At 29.9% G+C, this 19,396-nt stretch overlaps 2 protein-coding genes across 2 annotated transcripts; both read left to right on the top strand.

Moving 5' to 3' along the window:
* The first annotated feature begins 2,894 nt into the window (after positions 1 to 2,894).
* Positions 2,895 to 9,602, top strand: LOC143075129 (uncharacterized). The gene is made up of 6 exons (XM_076250445.1): positions 2,895 to 3,039; positions 3,982 to 4,055; positions 4,468 to 4,632; positions 5,200 to 5,328; positions 5,663 to 5,764; positions 8,585 to 9,602. Exons 1-6 carry the CDS (start codon positions 2,918 to 2,920, stop codon positions 8,929 to 8,931), a joined length of 939 nt encoding a protein of 312 aa, XP_076106560.1. The 5' UTR covers positions 2,895 to 2,917; the 3' UTR covers positions 8,932 to 9,602.
* A 2,908-nt stretch (positions 9,603 to 12,510) lies between these two features.
* On the top strand, positions 12,511 to 19,103 carry LOC143074323 (uncharacterized). The gene is made up of 6 exons (XM_076249831.1): positions 12,511 to 12,660; positions 14,102 to 14,178; positions 14,767 to 14,931; positions 15,834 to 15,962; positions 16,861 to 16,950; positions 17,737 to 19,103. The coding sequence occupies exons 1-6, from the start codon at positions 12,563 to 12,565 to the stop codon at positions 18,120 to 18,122; spliced, it is 945 nt and encodes a 314-aa protein (XP_076105946.1). The 5' UTR covers positions 12,511 to 12,562; the 3' UTR covers positions 18,123 to 19,103.
* The last annotated feature ends 293 nt before the right edge of the window (positions 19,104 to 19,396 follow it).

The raw sequence follows: 19,396 nt of genomic DNA, 5'->3' as shown, positions 1-19,396 counted from the left end.
CATTCATACATTTTGTCATATCTTTGAATCCACCTCCCCAATAGCACAATATTTATTCTCTTGAAATGTACATATATTTTTTTTTATTCTATCGACAACATTTTGTACCATACTAACTTCAATACTGGCTGGATGTAAGACGAACCATCAATTAGATATAGCAGTGTTTACTTGATATTGAAATCATAGAAGTAGCCGATGAAAAATAATTGGACTATAACCAGTACTTGTTTGGTTAAAAGAAAAACGTTTAAAGTAATATCAGAGGGTTAATATCAGACGCCCGTCCCAAGTCAGGAGCCTCTGACCTTTGTTAGTCTTGAATGATTTTTAATTTTAGTTTCTTGTGTATAATTCGGAGTTCAGTATGACGTTCATTATCACTGTACTAGTATACAGATTTTAAAAGGGCCAGCTGAAGGATGCGTCCGGGTGCGGGAGTTTCTCGCTACATTGAAGACCCATTGGTAGCCTTCGGCTGTTGTCTGCTCTATGGTCAGGTTGTTTTCGCTGTGACACATACCCCATTTCCTTTTTCATTGTTATCATTTGATATTCCCATTACGTTACTCTCATCGATATTACATCTACTTCACCGATGTATTTAGAAATGATATACTCAAATCGTTTATAGTATATCAATGCAATAAAAATATCACAAAAGCTTTTTTTTTAATTTATTGTAACTGACTTATTTGTTTTTGCTCGTACTCGTCTTGTAGTATACATTTCATATACATTTCATGCATATTTATCAAGAAAGCAAATTAACAGTCAATCGAAATGTCAGGCTATGAAAAGTGTAAAACTGTTTAATTAAATCTCAAGTATTTGGAAAATATATGATACTAAAGAAAATTATTTATGATTATTCAAACTGACTCATATCTGAAACTAAAATGGATATAACTTATATTTTACAGATACGAAACTCCTCTTACAAACATACGTAACATTAAATATTCTAAATACAAACATTCATATAAATGCATGGAGACCTGACCAGACAAAATCAAATCAATAATAAAAAATAACTTCTTTTATTCTTATCAATGTTACTTCTAATGATGTATCAGGTGCATTTTGTATGATATTATTGCAGTATCAATACACTTAGAACTACGTATCAATTTTGGAAATTATAATATTTAGGCTCTCATAGAAGTTGTCCAGTAATTATTCAATCTACATCTTAATTCTTTTGTCTACTATAGCGAAAAAACCGACAGTTATGTGACGTCTTAAAATGCAATTTGTATTAACAATAAGATTTTTGGACTGTTGTCAATAATGATCTAATGATGCTATGAACGACATTTGTCCATTATCATGATAATGGCTTATTGTTTTAACTCGATTTATATACCATAAATGACAGGAATATCATTTGTACGAATTACTAAATCAGTCACACATTTGTTATAGAAAAACAACATCAGTTCGCTTGAACATCATGGACTTTGATCATTTTATATTACATAAAAGGAAATAGGTAATGTATTATGTTAGTACGTCCTTTTATACTATACCATACACAGATTATCATATTATACGGTCATGGTATAGAGTATTAATATAACCAGTAAAACTGATTGGTGTCAACATATACTTTTGACAAGTGTGATGGCACAGTAATTAATTACTATAGGTCATTGTACGGTCTTCAACAATGAGCAAAGTCCATATCACATAGTCAGTTATTAAAGGCCTCAAATAACAAATGTAAAACAGTTTAAACGAGAAAACTAACGGACAAATATATGTAAAAAAAAACAAACAAAAAACGGAAAACAAATATGTAACACATTAACAAACGACAACCCTCGAATTACAGGCACCTGACTTGGGACAATCACATAATATACAAAATGTGGCGGGGTTGTAATACAATGTATGTTATAAGTTATGTATCCTGGCTAAAATATTACATGATTGAAATATTGCTGCTTCGGCGTTTCTGCAATAATAAGTTCTACTTCTACCACTATCAGTGCTGTCACAGCTACCTCGAAAACTAATTAGGATATGTTAAATTTAAATCTTTGCAATATATCCTTCATTTATCATCCATTTAACTCTTTTAGAATTTTTTCAACTTATTGAATGTAGATATTGACCTTGATTACTGCTGAGATAAAGTTATAATTATTCAAAACCGATGAATAATAATGTAGGTTTAAAATGCTCAGTGACAAAGTTTACTGGATTCTCATGTCTAACTTTTTTCACATTTTACCTCGAATATGATAACAATGTTCCGAGAAACATAAACCGCAATCTCACGAGAATATTATAATTATGCATCCTATCCTAAACTAGGAATCTATTTTCTTTATTTTCAAATCTGTGATTCAATAAGTATAAGATGTACCTTTATTCTAAAAAAAAAATAGAAAAAAGTTAACATTTATTTTGCTACGATGACAGAATGGTCAAAACTTAGATAAATACACCATTTTCATTGATCTGTTCACATATTTGTTTTATTAATTTAAAAAAAAAGACTTTAATTTTTTTATATATAATTAAGGCCGTTAGTTTTTTCGTTTGAATTGTTTTACATTGTCATATCGGGGCCTTTTATAGCTGACTATTGCGGTATGGGCTTTGCTCATTGTTGAAGGCCGTACGGTGACCTATAGTTGTTAATGTCTGTGTCATTTTGGTTTCTTGTGGACAGTTGTCTGATTGGCAATCATACCACATCTTCTTTTTTATATTTGATAAAAAAACTAAATGATTTCATAAAATAAAACGGAAACAAACATGATTGTTCTTATTTTTTTTACAGTGCAAAAATACAACGAGGAAATTATTATTGAAGTAAATCGTCACATATATCATCATTGAGCCGTACTAATAGTTGAGTGTTTCTATTGAATTGATACATTTGTATTAGGATAAGCAAACAACAGCAATGCAGAAACGTTCCAGATCTATTGCTAAATGCATAGGGCTTCTTGCTTATGTCTTTGTTGAGACGATCAGGTGCACAACAATGAAGAGAACAGATCCAAATGTGTGTCCAAGAATAGTAAAGTAGGTACATGTACTATATAAAGAATACAAGTGGGTACTATTTAAATACATTTTTAATCAAAACCAAATATATCGCCTCTGCTCCATCAAACAAAATGTATGGCTGATTTGGTTAAGGAAACATATATATATATATATATTGAAGACCTGTTGGTGACCTTCTGCTGTTGTGTTTTTTTTTTATTTTGGTCGGGTTGTTGTCTCTTTGACACATTCCCCATTTCCATTCTCAATTTTATATATATATATATATATATATATATATATATATATATATATATATATATATATATATATATATATATATATATATATACTGAATTTAGTGGAAATGAAATGTTTGTCTGAAATAATATTTATAAGGATACACAAAATGGTACAATTAAAAAAATCGAAACTTGTACAAAACTATTAAAGACTTTCATCATTTTATGGTAAGAAAATTAAAAAAAAGTTGCAAGTACTATAGTAATCAAACGTTACCATATATATTCATAGGAGGTTTTCATATTTAAATAAACGTTTATACATAACAATTTCATCATACAATTCTTCACATCTAACACATGTACAACATTTGCATATTCCTGGGTCGGTATTGTTCATTTATGAGAAACTTGAAATTAATCATACATTGTTAACAGCGCATGCAGTCATTTGTTTTTTGGTTAAACTAAAATAATAATAAAAAAAATGACCTGCACTATATTGAATAGTAGAACCAGACAGTAGTTGGACAGGCAAAATATTCTACATGTTTGACCATGAAATAGATAGAATCTGAACTTATTAACTAGCAGTTTAACAGGCTTTCCCAACAGCAGGTTTAGTTATTCAAAATGAATGCAGCTGTTTAACTATCTCGACAGTCAGATGTCAATTATAGAGTTAAACGTGTTTTGTAACTATTTTCTTATTATGCTTTTTTTGTATTTTAATCAGACTTAATGGAACTGAAGTAAAGCTCATATTTGACTGTTGTCCTGATTTCTCTTACCAGAATGGAAAATGTCAAGGTATATTTGTTTTGTAAAATAATCATGATAGTAAACCGTGTTTATACTTCTATTGCTTGTTGAAAGTTTTAATCTTTTATGTTGAGCTAATCAAATTTTAGATACCGTAGTATCTAAAGAAAAAAAATCTTACAATCTTTTTTTCCTGTCTGACGGGAGCATTATCTTATAAATTTAAAAACATTTCATTTTAGAACTATTTCTGTTAATCATTATTCATTAATTACAATTTTAATAGTGTTATTTCCTATTTATGTATCTAAACAAAATGTTTCAAGCTAGTTTTTTTTTATATTTAGTTTATGAATGTGTTTGTCATTGTTTTTGTGTGTATATGTGTTTGTTGTTATTCAGGGTCTCCTTTTATATTTCAAATTTGACATGACTATACTTTTAATGATCTAATTTTCAGCATGTCAAGCAGGAACATTTGGTAAGGATTGCTTGCAGCCATGCATTGTTAATCATCATGGGGTTCAGTGCAAACAGATATGTAACTGTACAGACAATAAGAAATGTGACCCAATTCATGGCTGTATTTGTGCTACAGGGTTTACTGGATCTAAATGCTCAGATGGTATGTTTATAATTTTAATCCAAGGTTGAGATATTCTTGCATAACAATATGTACAAGCTACGTTAATGTTCATTTGCCGTACTTAGATATGTATGCAACAATCAAGCAGTCGTTTTATATTAAACACACTAATGCTACCTTGATAAAAAATAGCAAAAGAAGAAATGAACTCCGAGCAAAATCCCAAACGGAAAGTCCCTAAGCAAGTGGCAAAATCGAAAGTTAAAACACATGATACAATTGGATAACAACTATCGTATTCCTGTCTTTCTACAGACATTTTCATATGTAGAAAACTGTGGATCCAACCTGGTTTTATTAAGTTTATTTATTAGAAATTATTATACATTATCACCACATCAAAAATCTCGTACAAGATGTGTCATACAATTTTTGCATGTCTGCATTGTCTACTAATCATATGTATTTTGGCATTCAAACTCAATATGTCTACTACAATGTGCAATAGTGAATGAATGCTTTATAAGGTATATTTTAGCAGACTGTTTTGTTATAGTTGTATATTTTTATTGTATTCATTATCACGATATTTTGTTCCTGTTGAAGCGTGTCCATCTGGAACATACGGTCTAAACTGTAAAGAGGAATGTTTCTGCGCACACGATGCTGAGTGTGATCCTGTGACTGGTGACTGTTTATGTACTGCTGGATGGTATGGGAATCACTGCACAAAGGGTAAATAATCATTTGCTCTGCTTCCATTTTATGAAATTATTTATTCATTGAAATACATGCTTATTGATGACTTACTGATCAACGTTTAACATTGACTTAAGTATGGAATACAGTGTACAATTATTTTTCATTTGTTTTAATTAGCTTTAAACTACTTTTAAGTATATACGAGTACTGCCATATCAACCCGTTATGAAGGGTTTTTTGTGTTGATTGTTCCTGTGCTTTGCTTGAATGTTTACTTTAAAATAATAGTTCGTTAATAGACTTTTGAATTAATCAAACAAACTGTGTATCAATTTAATACAACGATATACGTCAATATATCTTGCAGAATGTGCCATGGGAACATTTGGAATCAATTGCAGTGGAATTTGTAACTGCCTAGATGGTGAGACGTGTGACACTGTAACGGGAAATTGCAATTCACCTAAAGGTATATTGATATATTTATGCCTTCCAAATGTCTTCAAATTTAAACTTTGGGAATATTTCTAGAGGTTTTACCTAAAATATTAGAAAATGTAAATATTACTAAGGAAGGAAATATGAGTGGTAACAGGCAAAGTGTTTATGGTAGTGAATAGTTTGCAAGTATTGATAATAAACAAAAATCAGCAAGTAAAACTGGGGATGTACCTAGGTGCACAGTAACATCCACCAATGAAATATTTACGATGCACTCAGGTGCCGTAGGACACTCAGTATATGTGGTGTCTATATCACAAGACTATAATAGGGGAAGACAATATAAAATCTGAAAACTCAAACAGCATAACATCCATACTTACGACCTCGACGGCTTGAATCAAGCAGAACACGTTTTAAAGTGTTGTTTTACATAACTTGACCTTTGTTCTGTAAAATGCTTGATATAATCTATCAGTGATTGAAGTTGTTAGTGTTATGTTTGTGACTTACTGTTTTTTTTCTGATTGCTTCATCTGTCACTATTTAAAAAGATAGCTTTTTACAATGTCAGGAAATCCAGTTAGAATTGTGTTATCGATCAATAACAAAATGAAATTTACCTTGTAAAAGTAAGGACTTCTTTCTGATGATAAACAACAAGAACATAAACCAGAATGGTTTAATACTAGTAAGCAGTATAATAACTCACTTGATAATCAATTCAATAGATAATTACAGCTTGAGCATAATCAGGATACGACACCATTTTCATTAAAACACTAACATAAAAGGTCCAAACATGTAAAAAAGAATAGACACCTGCACATCACAATTTCACTACACAAAAAATCTTAATATTTAAGAGATCTTATTGATACAATGAGCAATACATCTATCGTAAGAGGATTTGAAACTAGAGCCATTTTAAAGGCGGAGTAGTGTTGATCATTACACAAGAGTGTACGTTAAATAATGATTTTTTTTTAGGGTAAAGGAGTAGTTCCGGTAAGGGCCGATTTTGGCCTCAAATTTCAGGTTCATCTATGGAAAGATTTGAAACACTTTTTATACAGTTAAATGTCTATTTCAGTTGATTCAATTAGTTTGTGTGAATGTTTTTAACTGATTTAGGCCGTGTTTACATCAAACGCCATGTACAGTAAACATGTTTACATTTAGTTTAATGTAACGTACACTAGTTTCACATTAAATTTGTTCACATCCATACACCTTATTTAGTTATCTGTACATAAGATTTGTTCACACTTGTACACTACAAATGTATGTGTCAATGTGTCATTTAAATATTTATTACGTAGAACCGAATGCAAATTTTTCGGACAACTTTTCTAGCAGTTAGAGAACAACCGTTGACTTCAAAAGAGGGGGAGGGATTTTTTTCCTTGCTAACATTTGATAAAAGAAATATTCTGGTCGTATGATTAAAAAAAATGGGAATCCAGAGCTTCCCCATAAATAATAGTGTAACATATTAATAAAAAAAATAAAATTTGATTTCTAGCGCGAAAAAAAAATCTAAATTACTCCCCCTCCCCTTTTTTTTAAGTTAAGTGGTTGCTCCTTTGTGAAAGCCATTTTGATGATTTGCAGTAGTTAAAAGAGATACTAAAGATTTCTCGATTACGCATAAGAAAACGTATTCTTTTTCTTTTGTTGGTATTTTTTCTTCAAGGAGTATTTTGCAAAAGTAGGGGGCAATGTTTTTTTTTATATATTTCTAAGTGTATTTTAACGGATCTGAGATACTAGATTAACAAAATAATTTACCTCACACTTTTTGTAATAATGCATTTATGAATGAATCGTTGTTAGAGTAAATAACAGTGGCAAATATTTGTGTGTACGGGAAGACCTTTTCAAATGAATTTTTGTTCGGAAATGATCATGCTATGAGTCTTGGTAAGGGGTTAATAAAGAAACCTTAAGTGGTATTTATAACTATATCAAGATTATACAAATGTGTCTGTCGAGAACTTTATTAATATTTGTTATAAATATCAATTTTATTCAAAAATCGTTTCTTCTTTAAAAAAATATGATAAAGTTAATGTTCTAAATGCCTAGTTTTGTGTACACATAACCTACACACGGCCTACATTGACTATCGACTGAACGTAGACAAAACATGATTTAAACTACATGCAAACATTGAGTTTTATCAATGGGAACGTAATTTTGTTTAGTTGACTTGTGAGTTACAACACCGAGTTTAGGTCAATGTGAACACAGCCTTAGTTATTAAATACGATTTGATTCAAGCTTAAATATAAAAAATCCATCAAATATGGCAAAAATGTCACTTTTCAGATAGTTTTGGTCAAAAATGAAAGTGGCCGCATCCGTGTTCATCCTCAACCTTAATATATGTTATGTATTATCTTCAAATACAACTTACGTTTCAATATTAAGAATGAACACAAATGCGGCCACTTTCATTTAAGATGGAAACCGTCTAAAATTTAACTAAAAATGCTCAAATTGTAAAGATTGTGAAGATTTCAGTAATTTACCATGACGTTATGATGCTATTACCCGATATATGTGTATTGTATAGCCAAAACCAGCCCATATTCAAGTAGCAGAAGCTTTCTACTTTCCAATAATTAACTAAAAGTTTACATTTCAACAATTTTGTAAAACTGTTATATTTTGGGGCCAAAAATTGCCTTACTGGACCTACTTCTTTAAAGGAGATTCTCATTTAAATTTATTTTACTCTAACGCTGATAAACAATCACATGCAAGTGAAACGGTTAGGCTTACAGACATCTCTTTTGTAAACCTATTGATCGTTGGAAGCTGAATAAAATTAGTTATGTTTCAGATGAGATGGAAGACCTGAATTCAGAAAAAGACACTGATAAATCAAGTACAGTAATGGTTTACATAATGATGGCTGCTGCTCTGATTGGTCTGGTATGTGTTGTTACAATGATCGTGAAAGTAAAAGAAACCGTGTGTCGTCAAGTACAAAAACCAAAGAAGGACACTTCAAAACCACAGTTGAAACGCCGGTTAGCAAAACGAAGGCGATCGTCAGTCCAGACACAAGACGCTCAAACTGGATCGTTTATTATAGATTCAGAATTTTCCATGTTTCCACCTCCAAGGGAAGAAGATGTTTATTGCGAAATTGGAGACATTACCACGCTAGAACCAAATCGTTATTAATGTCCACATACATATGCAGACGTCATCAATTGAAAAATCTTTGTCTCGTGGTCTCCAGCAATAAGTAGTATCAATGGTAATCAAATCACTCTCATTATAAAAATTCTACGAACTTTTAATCAACCAAAATGTACTGTAAAACTTACATCAATTGTTAAATTCTTTAATTGATGACATTTCCTTTTAATATAGTGTATATTGTCTATCAAACTAACAGATTGATTCAATAAGGATAGAATGACCATTCCAACAAGTAATAAACAAAAATGTTGAGGATAAGTTAGAAGTGTTTTATTGTTTACAATTCTTTTACCATTGAGCATGTATTTCTTTCAGCATTTTGTTAATTTTTTGTTTTTGGATCGTTTTAAAAGGTTTGGTTCATACGCAAGTTGCTCCTTTATCTACATTGTATTATAACATTTTCAAAAACAGACTATCATCATGTTTACAAATTTTATGATATTTTTTTGTTACAGATGTTTATCATTATATCACAACATTAGTTTGAACTATACTAAACATTTTCATTTTCAATTTTCTTGTTCATAGACATTCGTTGACATTTGTAAAAATATATTTGTAATTAAGGCGTATTATAATCTTGTCAGGTTTATATTTAAGTACAATAAAACATTATGTAGAACAAGGTACAAAAGCTATGTTGGACATATTTGGAATGATTAAAACGTTGTTTTGTGTGCTATCTAAGTGAGATAGAAGATGAATTTTATTTTGTTCTATAGTGTAGTACATGAACTGAGTGTGTTAAAATAATACATTAAAATATCAGTACACGTTATGGTAAAAAAGTTTTTTGCAAACACAACAATTTTAATGTCATCGAATTTGTTTTTACACATATTGCTGATTACTTCAGATTCGAAGTTGACAGGAAACAATAATTGTTGTGAATTGATGAAATTTAGATAAAACTATGATTAAAGTTATTAAGAAAAACATATACCACAAACATATATAAACAGTTGGTATAAAGATGCGACACAACTCTCCAATAGAGTCCAAATGACTCAAACAATTACAAATATGAATAAATAAGACGGGTAAAAGTTCATTTATTTGAACTAATCTTCATTTTTGTTTGACCTCTCATCACTTTGAATTTTTGATTCAAGGAGTGTTCAAGGATGAACACATACAAGTTCAATTTAAACTACATGATGTGTGGAACCTTCGATTTTTCATGGGTTGTGTTGCATACAATAATATTTTTGTGTAACGTTTTTAAGGACGATTTGTATGCTACTGTCATACAGGAGGTTTAGTTAGCTATACAACCAGGTGTAATCCACAATTTTCTACTTAAGGAAATGCCTGTACTAAGTTTAGAACATGACAGTTATTGGCGATTCGTTTGATGTGTTTGAGCTTTTGATTTTGCATAATATAAGGGATTGATGTTTAGAATTTTCATTAGAGTTCAGTTTTCTTTTGTGATTCTACTTTTTTGTCATAATATTTAGCCATGATGTTGTCAGTTTTCTAGAAGTTTCCTGTCAACAGTTTCCGTGTTAATAATATATTTAGAGACAATTCATTGTATTAAGATACAGAAATATATTAGTATTCGTGGAAGATCTCTTGAGTTGTTTGGTTGACAACTTCATATAAATAAACAAGATCATACAAATTAGTGCTTTTATAAACATTCCATTGGATTTCTTGGAAGTTAAGAAAAGAAATCCAGATAAAGAAAACTATAAAATTGGTCATTCAGATATTTTAACAATTAAGTTGATATTTCTAGTTGTATTATATTTATTGTAAAACTTTACCATAAAAGAGGGCCGAAAATACCAAAGCGACATTGAAACGCATACAATGAAAATAAACAGACAACGCCATGACCTACAAAAAAGAAAAAGACAAACAGAAAAATAGAAAGCATAAGTACACAAAACGCAACCTTAAAAACTAAAAATGAAAAACACGAACCCGCCCAAAACTTGGTAATCTCATGTACCCGAGAAGGGAAACATATGTGGCACCCGTTTAAAATTACGAATGAATGATTTACCTCACCATTTGGAATTCTTGGTTTAATATCTTCCTTTTCAAAAGTCATATTACACTTATTGCTGATTTTGTCTTTTGTTGGATACAATGTAAAAGTGATTTTAGGCTGGAATAAAAATCTGCGCTGAACGAAAAAAAAATTCAATTTTAACATGGCCGCCGTCATTTTATTTTTAGAAAAGTCTACTTGTAAGGAGATTATGTAATGTACTTATGGTGTTACATAATCCTGATAAGGGGAAACGTATATACTATTATATAATATTAATCGATTCGAATATCATTAAGGTGAAGTATTTTCCTAGCGATAACCATTTTATAAATGACAATATTTGTCTGTCATTGATATATATAGAGCACTTTTGTTTGATGACAAAACTTTTACATATTAGTTGTGTGTATCTTAAAATTAGTTCAAGTGAACTTCTTTGGGAAAGTTGAACTAAACCTTTCCTCTCAATTGAGATGAAAAATCTTAGTACTATTAGGAACAGATGAACTAGGAAAATGTGAGGTACAATGTATTAGCATCTGCTAGCTGTGAAAGGGGTATCTTGACTGTTCATTTAAGCATCTTTTATATCAAAAGCTTAATAAAATTTTATCATTTAAACATTATATTACAATCGTCGAGAATACACCAAAATTCAAAAGTTTTATTCTTCTTGAATTGTTTGATTGACTCATAATTAAGATTTTAAATAAAACTATGTCTTTTATAAACACTTTCTACATGGTAGCATATGCACACTCTATGAATATGTGTTATAAATAAATATTATTCGTGTGAAAGAAGTGTTTTGTCTACGGGAACAATCAAACTTAATTTAAGATGTGAAACAATCCAACTTTGCTAAACCAACCATAAGTGTTAAACTCTATTGAATGAAAATGCGCGTAACATGTGCCTCTGAAATTAACTTCATTTTGTACGCTTTGGGCAATCAAATTTGAAAGTTAATAGAATAACAGAATACAGAAAAGGTAACACTGCAAACAGTTTTGAAAAAAGACTAACATCAACATTTTTTTCTGCATATTTGTGTTTTCACTGTAAATACAAATGTTTCACAGAAGTTATGTAAAAAAAATAAGAAAATTAACATTCTGATCTTAAATTAACTTTGGTTATTCTACTAAGGTTTCACGTGATCATACAACTCTTTACTTCTTCAGATACTTAAATATTCTTTGCTATTGATAAAGTTGGTTTTAAGCGTTCTTGGTAAAAATTCAGTCAGGAAAAGTCATTCAGACGCATGAAATATATAAGTGTTTTATTTAGAGTTCATTATCCTGTGGTGGAAATTATTTTGTCATAACAATATCAATATGAAATCACATACAATCCTTGTTCGGAACACAATATCAGTATATCTAACATACACAATGAAATGATTAAAATAACAATAACATTTATTTCAATGACCGGATATAATGTTTTAACTATGTCATAGGACAATGAGGAAATAATGATTAAAACGATTTTTTTTATAAAACATAGAGCAGTTAAAGTATTTTATAGTGCCGACAGATATAACAACCATAAAGCAGTTTCAAAACAACGATAATGTAGAAAGTTTCGAGGGTCATCATGTACATTGAATTGATTTTTATATTTGCTTATGTTGATAGAATTATTACGTTGAAGATAGGAGATCCAAATGTGTGTCCAAAACTGATAAAGACAAGGTACGTTTTTCATACACTCGTAAGCTATTATTATAAAAAAAAGGCGGGCGATACCAGAGGGACATGAACACACCGTTTATTCAAATTTAATAATGGCCGTTTGCTTTGTATTTATCATTCGAATCGAATAGATTTTGCATACTTTTCTATTTTATTGTCTTGAAAACAAATATTTTCGAAATTTATTCTTGTGTTAAATTAACCACAGGCAACACAAGAACACTGTAGACAGAATATCGATATGCCTATGTGCATCTCCGTTGTCGTATTATTTGCTTAAGGATGTACTTAGGTGAGGTTAGGTGAAAATTAATAAATCAAGAATCTAAAATTGATACTATTAGCTTGTAGGGCATTCTTTAAGGATCAAAATAAGCTAAAAATATTGATAGGTCATGGAACTCCTTTTTCGAGATATTTGAGATTTAAAATATGGCTGACTTGGACTTTTCCTTATATTTGATCTTTTAGTTCATTGTTGCTAAAAATTGCTTTATATTTGGTTTTGTAACTTTCTTTTTGAGAAAACATGACTGTAAAAATAAATTATCAGACTGCTGATGTTTTTTTCTTCAAGAATTTTATGCAGCATTCAAAACTTCTGTACTAACAGTGTACCATACTTTTTCAAATTACATGCAGCCTTCTGTCTATCAGAAAATCATCATTCAATCCAGAAATCGCTTCGAGTGTGTGAGATTGATGACATAATGTTTTCATTTTGTAAATACTTTGACATTCATTTATTGTGTTATTCTGTTAGTTAATTCAATGTCTTCTAAAGTTGCCGTTAAGATTCATTTTAACCGAAGCTGCATTAAAAATAAAATATTCGCAATTCAAACCCTACAAAATTGTTATTTAGTTCGAGATTATGACAAAACATTTGCAATTACCATGACAAAGAAGGCAAATTGTAAAATTGATTAATTTTTAGATTTTAAAAACTTTTTTATTTCGTATATTTTCTCTAAGGAAACCTAGTTAAAATCACAATTTTTTTTTTGTTAGGTATAATCCGTTGTTTCTCTGTTGCAATTTTGTTTTGTTTTTTGCTTCAATGTTTCATATCCTTTTAATTTTTATTTTGGTACCATATTTTAACTCATTGTGTGGTTTAACCAACTGCATTATGACATATGACTCGGAGAAAACAGGTTTTTATACCTTACAGAAACTCTTTCGTTTTAAATGGGATAGGACTCACATATTCCGTACACATAGGAACATTGAAAACTGACCTCCGTAGATTGCAAACATCTCAAATTTGTTCAGTACGTACTTTGAATTGCTTTTACTTAATTAGCATCTACAAATTATGTGCCCTTAATCTATCTATTCGTAAACATTACAAAAGTGGTAGTTTTAATATAAAAACACCCAATCATTGAAAATGTAAACTTACGTTATATTTTTAAAAAGGTATTTGTTTTCCTTTTAGAAATGAGTCTGTAACCCAAACGGAATTAGATATAGAGTGTTGTCCTGACTATATCTATCAGAATAGAAAATGTGAAGGTAATTTTGGCGTGTTGCATACATAATTATATATTTTTTACTGTTTTTCCATTACTTTACATTATAAGCATGACGCACATAGCGCAAATGTTTTGAATATGCTAATAATACAATTTATTTATGTTGGCAGTGTTCATTCTATTTTCTAAACAAAATGTTAAAAATATATTTGAAGTAAATAGATATAGGAAGATGTGGTATGAGTGCCAATGAAACAAGTCTCCATCCAACTATCAATTTATGAAAGTAAACCATTATAGGTCAATATAGGCCTTCAACAAGCAAGCTATTAAATGTTCAGTTGCATTTACATCGTAAACTTAAACTTAACATTCTGGACATACTTTACTCACACGTCAATTCAATACATTTGTCAGTCCTTCAACTAGTTTAACCTTTTTATAAAATATTTATTGAAAGATATTAAAACCATGTTTTTGTTTATGCTTTTATGATTAAAGTATTTGTTTTATTTGAATATTTTGTTTTTAACTGTAAACTTTTAACATTTTTGTAAATGTTTTCTTTTCTTTGCATTTATTTATCTGAGAATGAGTGGTGATTATGTTGCCTTATGTGTATCTTCAGCATGTCCGCCAGGAAAATTTGGTCGGGATTGTTTAGAGGCATGTTTGGGTAATTATTATGGGGTGCAGTGTAAACAGATGTGCAATTGTACAGACAACATGAAATGTAACCCAATTCATGGCTGCGTCTGTTGTGAGGGATTTACTGGAAAGGACTGCTTAAATGGTAAGCAATTGTTCTAAACTGATGTTTTATATTTGCTAGTCACATCGCCTAATATAATAACTTTAAATTTTATCAAACCACTTATATAATTGGATATGTATTTTGTAGTGTACGCTTATCTTTTATATGATCCGGTCAAGCTGCCGATACTTTACAATTTAGCCACGCTATCTACCCAATTACCTAATTATATGTCATTTGTTGGCAGAGCGCAACAGGGAAATATGTAACTCGTGTAGAATTGTACAAAAACTTGTCCAAGCAGCAACATATTTAACCTCTTGATTTTATTCAATATCCAATAAAGTTTGTTTTTCAAAATTCATAATTGTAACGGTAAATGTCACAAAGATAGATCGCCGTGAAAGTGTTTGACATTGAGTCATCTATGTTTATTGTAGGCTGCCCTACAGACCTGTGTGTCCATTGTTACAAAATGACAACGACAGCTTTCCAAACATATAGATTAAATTGTAAAGCTGCAATACTTGAGTTAAAATCTATAACCAATACATTATATATTGTATTCAAAAGAATAATGTCATAATGACAGAAATTATGCCATTAAATGCCATTTAACGACACTTGTCCTAAACGTCTATGCTCAACATTATTTCCACAAAGTTGTTCAGATTTCATTATGTTCATACTGTATATTTAATGTCGTGTGTGTAACTGTTTTTAGATTTTTGTCTCCTTGTTCAACGAAGCACATTTTAAATACAAATTGTATATAGTCGTCTAAAATCATTATCAAACGTTTAATTGTTTTATTCAGGTATTGTATTCTTCAACTACGTTGTTTCATCTACTTTGAATACGAAGAATAGCATTACCTGATGTATACAATATTAATAATTATAACTTATAATTTATTAACAGTGTGAATATTCTATTTGAAGTCTGTCAACCTGGAAGATACGGTTGGAACTGCACTAAGGAATGTTTCTGTGCAGAAGACGCTGAGTGTGATTCGGTAACTGGGGTGTGCTTGTGTCCTGCCGGACTGTTTGGGAATCACTGTACAAAGAGTAAAAAAAATCTATATCTTTAAATTTTGCATTCAGTTAATTTAATCAAGCAAATTGAATAATCTTAATCAAAGAAATAATAATAATAATAATAATAATAATAATAATAATAATAATAATAATAATAATAATAATAATAATAATAATAACAATAATAATAATGATTGTATAGCAATATAATATTTCTCACAGAACGTAACCAAAAGTTAGCGTGCAATAAATTCCAATATTGCACTAGTGCAATAAATCTTCAAAATTCATGACGTCATCAACGACAAAATCTTAGTTTCAACCAATTTTTACTTTTAAATATTATATTGCTATACAATAAAAAGGGTTATTACATGAATATTGGGGAATATTGTCCCTCGTAGAACATATATTGCACTCGCAAGCTCGTGCAATATAAAATTCTACTCGGGACAATATTCCCCAATATTCATGCAATAACCCTATATAATAATAATAATAATAATAATAATAGTAATAATAGTAATAATAATAATAATAATAATAATAATAATAATAATAATAATAATAATAATAATAAAAAACTATAATAATAATAATAATTGCACCTTTACCTGATGGCAAAAATAAACAGTCAGTATCCTATGACTCTTCAGAAATTATAGCTACATTTGTGATTTAGCTGTAAATGGTAACACATACTTACAAGGTAAACAGAATAAATGACTTGTAAAAGCTTATGTAAAAAAACGATTAAAGTCATGCATAGATATGATTTTTATAACTTTTATTTTCATAGAAATTATCTGTTAATCAAAGATAGAGAAAAATATCAATCTGCATACACAATGAATTTTAAAAGGTTAGCAAAGTACAGTACTAGCTTTTTTAAAAGAAATTCAATACACGTTAAAAGAATGTCTTGTAGAATGCACGTTTGGAACATTTGGAAAGGACTGCAATGGAACTTGTGACTGTTCAGATGGCATAAAATGTGACGTCATAACAGGGAAGTGCAGTAAGTGCAAGTCATAGTCCAGGAAGCAAGATTTTATAATAAATTCCGATACATATTCATGATTATCACATTAATTTCCTCTACTGGATTTTTTTATAACAATTCATTTATATATATATGGAACTAAACATAGAACTTATCATGAACGAAAAACGAGGAAAAAAACACAGTATAAGCCAATTTATTTCAGCGGATATTTTGTTGGGAGTATTTTTAATTCTATATATTTCTTAATGTTTCAGTTAAAAAAAAGATTCACGTTTGGCATTGACACGCTATCACACTATGTAGTGTACTTTTACATCAAAGAAAATTTCTTTTTTTTAATTCAACATAGTAAGGATACTTATAAAAGAGATCATCATGTGTTTTGTTTCCAAAACAAAACAAAAGATGAATCGGTAACATCATTAATCTAAACAACCCAGGTAAACTAAAACTTTTGAATAAAGACCACCACGGTTTAAAAAGACATAATAGGGTCTATCATGGACATTACTGGATCAGCTGTGATATCAAAATAAAGGTGCTGTTATGATGTTTACCTACAAAGGAAGACTTTGGATTATAAATGCTTTGGGGCCAATAAGTAAGAAGATTAACCATCTCACGTATAAGATGAAGTTAAATATTCTGTACCCATAAGCGAACTATGGTGATTGATACAAATGAGTGAAAAACATATGGAAAACAGCAAACATACACATTTTATTTATTTTAAAACGTAAACGTATTTACAACTCCCACGTAATAAAAATGTTCCTTTTGATCTTTTTAATCTTTCAGACAAAAACGAAAATCCAAAATCAGATGGAGAAACAAAAGAATCAAAAGGTACAGTTATGATTTACATAATGATGGCTGCTGCTGTTATTGGTTTAATATGCGTTGTAACAATGACCTTGAAAGCTAAAGAAGCACTTTGTCGCATGGTACAGAAACAAAAACAGGATACCACAAAAATAAAGATGAAGCGACGAAGGGCACATCAACCATCAAACCTCAATGATAACTCTCAAACGGGATCGTTTACAACAGAAACAGAAGTAACAACGTTGGAACTTCCGTTTGAAGAAGAAGATTTGTATTGTGAAATTCAAGATATCAATGCTACAGAACCGGTCGGTGTTAATGCCAAAATGAGTCTACGAAGTTTTAGTCAAAATTCATGAATAATGACGACAACAGCTCAACCATGATATTGTAAAATATGGACAAATAGAATCGGACAAGATTTAAAAACAATTCAAGAGGAGGATTTGTCCGTAGTAGATGGGTACAGTTGTATCATTTCCCGTTCATTCTTATTTAATCTTGATGACATTAATTCTTTTTAAATTGATTTACAGAAGGTGTTATTGAAGATACACAATACTGCTTTTATTGATTCTTATCTCATTGATGCTGCTAAAACTCATAAATTCATTGTTTGTAAAGTATACTAGTATGGTAAATTAATGTATATGTTAAAAACGCAGAAGGGTATATACCGTGGATCCCACATCAAATGTATCAAAAATGGTTAGACGATCGGCCTTCGGAATAAATCATACCCAAAACTATATGGTATAAATAAAAATGAGAATGTACTTACTAGCTGGAAAATTGTATTGGTATTTAAAGTCTTACATATATTTTTGAAAGCTCTGGACTATCAACTATTAAATTTGGTTCTGTCATTGTTCATCTCGGGTAATGAACTGACATTCAATCCTAATAACTGTCTATTGCATATTCAGAAAATTGTATGTTATAACTACAGGGAAGTTCTAAAACGCAAGTACTTTGAATAAATAACATAGTTGCAATTAACTTATTTTAGTCCTTGATTGAGAAGGTTAACTGTTTATCTGACCTGCAATTCAAACCTAGGAATCCTTCAAATCCTTCAAATCGCTTTATATGATAATTGTACATTTCTATTTTTTATATTCCATCTTTGAAATGTTTGACATACCGATGGCTTTTTCAAAGAAATGATTTAACTTTTTGTGAATGGACAAGTTTATTTTAAGTATGATATTCAATTAAATGAATATAATTCATTCACGTTTAAATATTATATACAACTAAATAAATAATATTGTATATGTAACACTGAATAATTGATTCTATAAAATGAGAGAAATCGTAATAAAACTATTACACGTTTATTTATCGTCGTTTCTATTTGTTTTTTCTTTTATACATAATTATTATGGAACGACGCTAACAACTAAGTGTATATATTAAAATTGATATAAATATGAGTAACGTTTTTTTTAGGAAAGTTATAGACTCAAAGTATGCAAAGTTGCCTTTCAGATAATGAGGAAATTGGCAAATAGTACAAAGAGAAAACAAGCAATTGGATTAGTTCTGGACAGGTCTATTGTACAATAACATCAACACCAATTATTATCAAAACATCAAGAAAAGCACTCACACCATGATCAACTCAACTTTC

The sequence above is a fragment of the Mytilus galloprovincialis genome, chromosome 5 (assembly GCF_965363235.1).
Source record: "Mytilus galloprovincialis chromosome 5, xbMytGall1.hap1.1, whole genome shotgun sequence".
Classification (NCBI taxonomy): domain Eukaryota; kingdom Metazoa; phylum Mollusca; class Bivalvia; order Mytilida; family Mytilidae; genus Mytilus; species Mytilus galloprovincialis.
The sequence above is the reverse complement of the archived record's forward strand: the minus strand, read 5'-3'. Positions and strand labels throughout refer to the sequence as shown.

Excerpts from the sequence above, each read along its gene's own strand:
- LOC143074323 (XM_076249831.1), top strand. The coding sequence starts at position 12,563 with ATGTACATTGAATTGATTTTTATATTTGCTTATGTTGATAGAATTATT. Across the intron at positions 15,963-16,860 it reads TGGGAATCACTGTACAAAGA|AATGCACGTTTGGAACATTT; the intron begins GTAAAAAAAATC and ends AATGTCTTGTAG. Across the intron at positions 16,951-17,736 it reads CGTCATAACAGGGAAGTGCA|ACAAAAACGAAAATCCAAAA; the intron begins GTAAGTGCAAGT and ends TTAATCTTTCAG.
- LOC143075129 (XM_076250445.1), top strand. The coding sequence starts at position 2,918 with ATGCAGAAACGTTCCAGATCTATTGCTAAATGCATAGGGCTTCTTGCT. Across the intron at positions 4,056-4,467 it reads CCAGAATGGAAAATGTCAAG|CATGTCAAGCAGGAACATTT; the intron begins GTATATTTGTTT and ends TCTAATTTTCAG. Across the intron at positions 4,633-5,199 it reads TGGATCTAAATGCTCAGATG|CGTGTCCATCTGGAACATAC; the intron begins GTATGTTTATAA and ends TTCCTGTTGAAG.